The sequence below is a fragment of the Balaenoptera borealis genome (genome assembly GCF_965194805.1).
Source record: "Balaenoptera borealis genome assembly, chromosome: 19".
NCBI classification, from domain to species: domain Eukaryota; kingdom Metazoa; phylum Chordata; class Mammalia; order Artiodactyla; family Balaenopteridae; genus Balaenoptera; species Balaenoptera borealis.
In genome coordinates, this window is record NC_138878.1 from 58,223,370 (window position 1) to 58,231,238 (window position 7,869).

Genomic DNA, 7,869 nt, shown 5'->3' on the forward strand with positions numbered 1-7,869 from the left:
CCAAAACGTACCCCGGGTTTTTGAGAAGGAGAGGGCTGCGGGGCTCCAGAGGGACTCCCTTTATATCCTCGGTGTGTCTCTCTCCCTGCCCCACGCCAAGGCCCGGGAGGCGTGAACGGCTCCCTTCTCCCCGCTCCCCCTTAGACGCTGAGGATCACGCGTCCGTCCGAGACTCTCCCCCAGCCCCCGCGCCCTCTGAATCGCCGGTCACCATGGCTACTGCGAAGTTGCCAGCGGTGCCCGGGGAGGAGGAGAACACCATCCTCACGGCCAAGGAAGAGCTGGAGGCCCTGCGCACCGCCTTCGAGTCGGGCGACATCCCCCAGGCGGCCTCCTGCCTCCGGAAGCTGCTGGCCTCTTCCGAGAGCACCCGGCTGGAGGTGGGCATCACAGGCGAGTCCGGGGCCGGCAAGTCACAATGCCCTCGCCCTACCCGCACCCGCAGTTCCCAGACGTGACCCTGTGGGACCTGCCGGGGGCCGGCTCTCCAGGCTGCCCGGTCGACAAGTACCTGAAGCAGGTGGACTTCGGCCGCTATGATTTCTTCCTGCTGGTCTCCCCCCGCCGCTGCGGCGCCGTGGAGACCGGCCTGGTCTCCGAGATCCTGCGCCGGGGCAAACAGTTCTACTTCGTGCGCACCGAGGTGGGCGAGGACCTGGCGGCCACGCGCACCCAGCGACCCTCGGGCTTCAGCGAGGCGGCGGTCCTGCAGGAGATGCGCGAGCACGGCGCCGAGCGGCTGCGCGCGGCCGGCGTGAACGACCCGCGCGTCTTCCTCGTGTCCAACCTCTCGCCCGCGCGCTACGACTTCCCGCTGCTCGTGTCCACCTGGGAGCACGATCTGCCCGCGCCCCGTCGCCACGCCGGCCTGCTGTCGCTGCCCGACATGTCGCTGGAGGCCCTGCGGACGAAGAAGGACATATGCTCCAGGAGCAGGTGCTCAAGACGGCCCTGGTGTTGGGCGTCCTCCAGGCTCTGGCCGGGCCCCGGCTGGCGGCCGCCTACGACGATGCGCTGCTCATACGCTCGCTGCGCGGCTACCACCGCGGCTTCGGCCTGGACGACGACTCGCTCGCCAAGCTGGCCGAGCAGGTGGGCAAACAGGCAGGCGACCTGCGCTCCGTCATCCTCTCCCCGCTGGCCAACGAGGTCTCGCCCGAGACTGTCCTGCGGCTCTACTCCCAGTCGTCCGACGGAGCCATGTGGGTGGCCCGGGCCTCTGAGAAGGGCATTCCCCTGTTCAGAACGCTGGTGGCCGGGGGGGGCATCAGCTTCGGCACCGTCTACACCACGCTCCGGGGCTGCCTCAACGAGATGGCCGAGCTCGCCCAGCAGGTCCGCATCAAGGCCTTGGAGGAGGCGGGGCCCCAGCCTGAGGTCAGCCTGCAGGCGGCTGGTGACAACGGCGTGGAAAAGCGGGGATCCGGGCAGGGGAGCGGCGAGGAAGGCCCGCTCTCGACCTGCCAGAAGCTCGGCCTCCTCCTCAAGTACATTCTCGACAGCTGGAAGAAGCGAGATTTGTCGGAAGACAAATGGAAGTGCAGCCCCCACCCCCCTGCCTCACCCACAAACCAAGCCTTATCAAAACCGACCAAACAAACAAAAGAGGCTGATGTGAAAATGAGAGCTGCAGTTGCTGAGGGGCGGGGTGTGGAGGGCTGAGGGTAGCAGGTGGGCCCAAGTCCAAGTCCCGAACCTGGGATAGGAATTGATCTTGGGAGGGAGAGGTTCAAGGTATGGACGGGGGGTCAGGGCTCTTTAATAGTCTTTCTCTCCCTGGTCCCCAAGTGACCATGAGGGATTTGGGGGTGACAGGACAGCCCGGCCTGGATCCAAGACAGGAGCCCACTGTCAACTTGGGTGGGTGACTGAGTGGGCACTGGGGCCTGCAATCTCATGTCCCTTTCTGAGAACCCCAGAGTCCCAAAGGCCTGCTCTGGTGCGAGAGGGGCGGCCAATGAGTGCCCGGGATCGGCACAATGGTGCCTAGCAACTGGGTTAAACAGAGGTTAGACAGGACATCCTGGGCCAGCCCTGCTGCCTGTGAGTGATGGTGGGGGTGGGTGGCAGGGAGAGGGGAGGCCAGGTGGCCACGGGGAACCGTGGGGAACGTGGGGAAACAGAATGAGAGCGGAGGTGGTGAGAGGGCAGGTGGGCAATTCTGTGAGCATGCAAGGAGAGAAGAGGCAGGGGCACAACCGGCCACCTAGAACGAGTCTCGTTTCAGAAAGATGGTGAGTGGGTCCGCGTGTGGATGTGTGTGGCGGTGAGCTTGCTGGTGTATCCGTGATTGGGAGGAATCTTGGTAAGTCCCTGTGATTTGGATGCTGTGGTCTAAGATCGTGAATAGTTGGCTGAGACTGGGGTTCCGGGTCTGTGTGTGCATGGCTGAGTGGCTGGGCGCAGATGTTGGGGATGGTGCTGAAAGGCCACGGGTCTGACAGTGAGGGCACCTGTTGGGATTTCTGCGCGAGGGTTTGAACGACAGAGGGTGTGTAACACACTGAGTGACGGTATTAGCCTGGCCCAGGAGACCCTGGGAACCCAACTGGTTGGCACATCCTCTGGCTCTGTGCTTGGCTCTTTGGCTGGATGCAGAAGTGAATCTGACACCCTTATCTGCTCAAGCCAAAACTCACATGCCGAGTCAAGGGTCATGCATGTTTAAAAACGAACCACCAGACTGGGGGGCTTGGACAGGACAGGGGTTGCCCCAAGAGCATCTGTGGGCTTGGATGAGGGTCAGGGAAAGGTGGGATTTAGGTGCAGAGAAGGGCGAGTTTCCAGGAATTCAGAAGGCAGCTCTGGTGCTGTGAAGGTGGCCTCACTAATATTCCCTGAGGGTGTTCCAGGACCTGGTGATGGTTCTAGCCTCATCTGGGGGCCTCAAATAACCCCTGACTCTGGAAACAGACTAAGAGGGTCCACTTTTACCTGGAGGATTAAAGGCGGTGCCAGTTTTCTTTGCTGAAGAGCTCTGTGCTTTGCAAAAGATTCCCCTCTTCCCAGAAGGCCTCCCATTGGCTCTGCAAGGACTACTTGGGGTTCATGTGGACCTTTCGGCACCAAAGGAGGTGCGAGGGACCATGGTAGGGCTATCCCAGACCCCCTAGATGCACAAGAAAGAAGGTCCCTTCCAAATCCATTCTCAAAAACACAGCCCACATCCCTATACCTGTGGACCCTCAGACATCATCCTAAGCACAGGACTCACCGACCCCAAGTGGCTGGGATGGAAAGGTCAAGCGTGCTCTCACCATACTGGGCCTAAGGTTAAGAGAGACAGCCCGGGTGACTTTTGTCTCCTGCTTCCAACTGGTGGCCTCGTCCTGTCCCTTCTGCCTCCATCTTTCCCTTTCCCACCTCCCATCTCAACCCCCAGCCCCTGTTCCAGCTGAGACCTCCCCCTCCCCACCTAGGTCCTGCCCCAGCCCCTCACCTTGTCTCCCAGGCCCCAGTCTCATGCACCGTAAGGCCACGGAGGGCTCGTTTTAAAATTATTTTTATTATTTATTTATTTATTGGCCACACCACATGGCTTGCAGGATCTCAGTTCCCCAACCAGGGATCGAACCCAGGCCCTCGGCAGTGAAAGCGCGGAGTCCTAACCACGGGACCGTCAGGGTATTCCCAGGAGGGCTCTTTCTAATGTCCACCTCAGACCCCTCCCTTCCCTGCTCAGAACCGTTCCATGGCTACCCACAGATAAAGATCAAGCTCAGCCCGCTGTTCCAAGCCCTTCGCAAGCTGGCCTCTTCCTGAACCTCGCCAGCAGTAAGACCCTGAGTCTTCCTAAAACAGCAGAGCTGGGAGGGCTCTAAGGAGTCATCTATCCACTCCACAGGTGAGGAAACTGACACCCCCCACACACACACAGAGGGGAAAACAAAGGCTCCAGAGGGGATATGGCTTGCCCCGTGTCACCCCGCAAGTCCCTGGCACGGCTGGGATTAGACGCAGTCACGCAATCCCAGGATTTAAACGCGGCTGCCCCGTCCGTCACGCCGGTGAGGCCTCGGAGGCCTAGAGGCAGGACGGGGCTTGCCTAGGTGCGCCCTGTGGTTCCCGAGCACACGCACGTAATCAGGAGCCAGGCAGCGAGGATGAGTGATGTTTCCACAAATGCACTAGACCCGTCTCTTCCGCTAGTGCTGGAAATGCAGCACCCAAAGAGGTCTTGGCACATAGTGGGGGCTTAGCTGTGCAAAGATTTGGGGGGGGGGTTTGTATGGCAAAAGGATCAGAGGGAGCTGGCCCATATCCTGGTTCTGGTGCAGGCTGTTAAGACATTTAGCAAGTGACCTTTATCTCCCTGAGCCTCAGTTTTTTGCTCTGTAGAATGGGCACTTGATGAAATCATGTATATGGTTAGAACAGTGGCTGGCCCAGAGTAAACATCAAATAAACCTGATCTATGATTCCCAGCAATGCTGAAGATTCCAGCTCTTAATCACTGCCCTTTATGGGTGATTCCAGTGCCTGGTGCATGGTAAATGCCCCCCCCAAATGTAAGACTTTGAATTCCAGGACCAAAAGACCTCAGCCCCATTCCCAGTACCCCCAGGAATTAGCTGGAGGCCTTGGGCAAGTGATCTATCGTCTCAATGCCAAATGTGGATAGGAAGGGAGGGAATCTCCTTTTCTGGCTGTTTTGAGGATTTGATGAGATACTCCAGGAGGAGAAGCTGGTGGTGATGAATAAATGTGAACTTAAATAAAGCACTTAGCACCAGGCCTGGCATCTTGTAACACTCTCAGTGCTATTACTGGTGATGCCGCAAATACTTCAGGCAAGCTGAGGGATGTAGAGAAGACAGGGCAACTCAGTGAAAATACTCCCTTACCGGTCCTGTCCAAGGTCGTCAAGTCCTGAAGATGGAGAGCTGGGGGTCAGGCAGCCCATGGCAAGCGAAGTCTTCCAATCATGCCTCAGCCAGTCCAAGATACTGGAGCTCTCGAAAGACACCAGGGCTCTGAAGGAGGCCTTTGAGGCAGGGGACCTGCCAGCAGTAGCCGCCAAGTTACAATCTACGCTTCATCCACTGGAGAACGTCGGGCTGGACATTGGTGTTACCGGGGGAACAGGCTCAGGCAAGTCAACCTTGTCAACACCATCCGGGGGCTGGGGGGCGAGGACCCCACCTCGGCCTGCACGGGCGTGGTGGAAATGACCGTGGACCCCACGCCGTACCCGCACCCCAAGTACCCCAACATCGTCATCTGGGACCTGCCGGGCATAGGCGCACACCCCTTCCGGGCTGACAAATACCTCCAGTGGGTGCTGCTGGGCCGGTACAACTTCTTCCTCATCATTACGTTGGAGAGCTTCGCCGCCGACCATGCCCAGCTGGCCCTTGAGATCCGGGGCGGCGGGGCAAGCGCTTCTACTGCATCCACCCCAAAGTGGGTGTGGACATCGCCGCCTCGTGCAGCCGCCGCCCCAGCCCCTTCTCAGAGGAGAGGGTGCTCATCCCAATCCGGGACGACTGTGTGCAGAGGCTGGAGGGTGAGGGGCGGGCTCTGGAGGGCTGGATTCTCTTTTTTTTGGCCCAGCGTCTTGCGGGATCTTAATTCCCCAACCAGGAATTGAACCCGGGCCCTCGGCAGTGAAAGCACAGAGTCCTAACTGCAGGACTGCCAGGAAATTCCTATCTATTTCCTTATTTATTTTTTTAATTTTTAGTTTTTATTTATTTTTTGGGGGGCTGGATTCTTGAGGGCTTGCCTCCCCCTTCCCCTGCATCTTCCCACCGAGGCCCACAGTGGGGTGAGGGGTCGCCCGGGGTCACACGGCCCCCATGGTGAAATGCTGCTTACGGCTGCCACTTCAGTCACCTGTGATGGAGACCAGTCACTTGCATTAAGGAAATAAAAGGGTAGGTACTGGCTTATGTATTGGCCAAGTTAGAGCAGTGCAAATGCTATCCGCCCATGCCACGCGGATGCTGGCGACGCGTCGTGGCCGGCAGCTAACGTTTCTTGAGGGCTCACCAGAGGCCACGCACCACTTTCACCAGCTCAGTTCACCACCATGCCATCCCTAGGAGGTAGGTTACAATCATCCCTTGGTTTTACAGATAAGTACAGGAAAGCCCAGAGAGGTCTGGTAACTAGCCTGATGCCACACAGGGCGTAGGGAGCGAGGCTGGGATCTGAACTCAGGCAGCCTAGCTCCAGGGCTGACGGTCTTAAGCCACATGCTGTGTAGACCCAGCTTGCACCCGGGCAGCTCTCAGGACAGCTGGGTCTGCTCGGCGTGGAAACCCACCGAAAGCGCTTTTGTCTCCTGCAGCGGAGGGCCTCAAGGACCCCAAGGTCTTCCTGCTGTCCATGTTTGAGTCAGGCAAGTATGCCTTCCGCCTGCTGGAGGAGTCGATGGTGAGGGGCCTAGAGAGCCACAAGCGGCACGCGTTCCTGGTGGCCCTGCCCAACGTCTCCAAGCCCATGCTGGAGCGGAAGGCGGCCTCGCTACGGCAGCACATCTGGCTGGTGGCCATGGTGGCCTGCGGGGCCAACCCGAGTCCCGTGCCGGGTGTGCTGGAAGTGGCCTGCGACCTGTACACACACGCTCACCAGCTCCCTGGAGGGCTACCGCCGCAGCTTCGGCTTGGACGAGGGCTCCCTCGTCAGGCTGGCGGAGCAGACCGGCCGGCCCCTGCACAAGATCCTGGAGGCGCTACAGGGCCCGAAGACCAAGATCACCGAGGCGCTGGTGGTGGAACTGCTGGGCCAGGCCTCCGGGGATGCCTCGGCATTCAGCCAGGAGCCCCTCAACGTGCCCATCCTGGGCTCCCTGACCGCCTGCGGCCTCTCCTTCGCCGCTGTTTACCGGATACTCCACACCTCCCTGGACGTGGACACCTAGAGCGTGCTGGTTGAGGCCTCCCTCGACAACCCCGAACACAAGCTCCCAGATAAATCCAGTCAAGGATCCCAGCCCTGAGCCTGGGCCAGCTGGAGGTGGCAGTGAGGGGCTGGGAGCAGGCAGGATCCACCTATGCCCAGGCTGGGTGGCACTGGGGGACGGGAAGGAAGAAACTCAGCGGCAACTCTCCTGGACTGCGCCCGTGTGCTCTCCTGCTTCTGTGCCCTGGGTCTCACGCACTCGCTGCCGTTGCCCCCACCTTCCCTACTCTGGTGAACCCACACACCAACCAGCACTCCCCTGGGAAGCAGGGGGAGGGAACGGGACACGGGAGTGCTAAGTTCTGATAAGGCAGAGCAGAGCCAGCTGTCAGGCTGGAGAGAGCGGCCAGAAAGGTGTCTGTGCAGATCGGGACACGGTGGCAAAGGATGCAGAAGCATTTCCGTAAGAGGGCAGTGAACAGCTCTCAAGGGCCTGGGGGGTCACGAAGGGAGGTTCCTGCCTAGGAAGCAGGCAGGAAGGGAGGTCTCAGCCAGTGGTGGCAGGGCCAGAGCCTGCCCTGGGCCTCGAACCTCCCAGACCTGGGGTCTGCAGACTCCCCACTTCTGGCCAGACCTTCTCTGGCCTGCTTTCTTCACTGACCCTCTCTCTACCCTCTTCAGTGAGGTAGGCCCTCACTCTACCCTCTTCAGCTGTGCTTTTTTTCTCAAAAGACCTCAGGATTCCCATGACCTGGACACCAGGACTGTATACAGGGTACACCAGAGGGCAGGGGGAAGCCAGGGAGACCAAAGTGGCCTGGGGGGTGGTGGGCAGAGCTGATCAGCTGGTCGGACTGGAACCAGGCTGGAGTGGCACGATTGGAGGGCCAGGACTAGTCTGGGATTCGGGTGCGGTGAACAGACCGATCTGGAGACATACTTTGGGAAACCCTAAACTAGGATGATGTACCATATTTAACTGAGCAGGTGAGGATAGGTACTACAGTGAACTGTATGGTGTAT

The 7,869-nt window shown here is 59.6% G+C and overlaps 1 protein-coding gene and 1 pseudogene across 2 annotated transcripts; both read left to right on the plus strand.

Moving 5' to 3' along the window:
- Window positions 1-212: 212 nt before the first annotated feature.
- On the plus strand, window positions 213-1,662 carry LOC309616521 (interferon-inducible GTPase 5-like; the record flags this gene model as incomplete). The annotated part of the gene is given in 3 exon segments (XM_082367180.1): window positions 213-411; window positions 414-919; window positions 922-1,662. Coding segments are annotated over 3 exon segments (1,446 nt in total).
- Window positions 1,663-1,999: 337 nt separating this feature from the next.
- On the plus strand, window positions 2,000-6,865 carry LOC309616522 (interferon-inducible GTPase 5-like; annotated as a pseudogene). Its single transcript has 3 exons — window positions 2,000-5,554; window positions 6,209-6,557; window positions 6,601-6,865. The product of its transcript is annotated as an interferon-inducible GTPase 5-like (transcript).
- The last annotated feature ends 1,004 nt before the right edge of the window (window positions 6,866-7,869 follow it).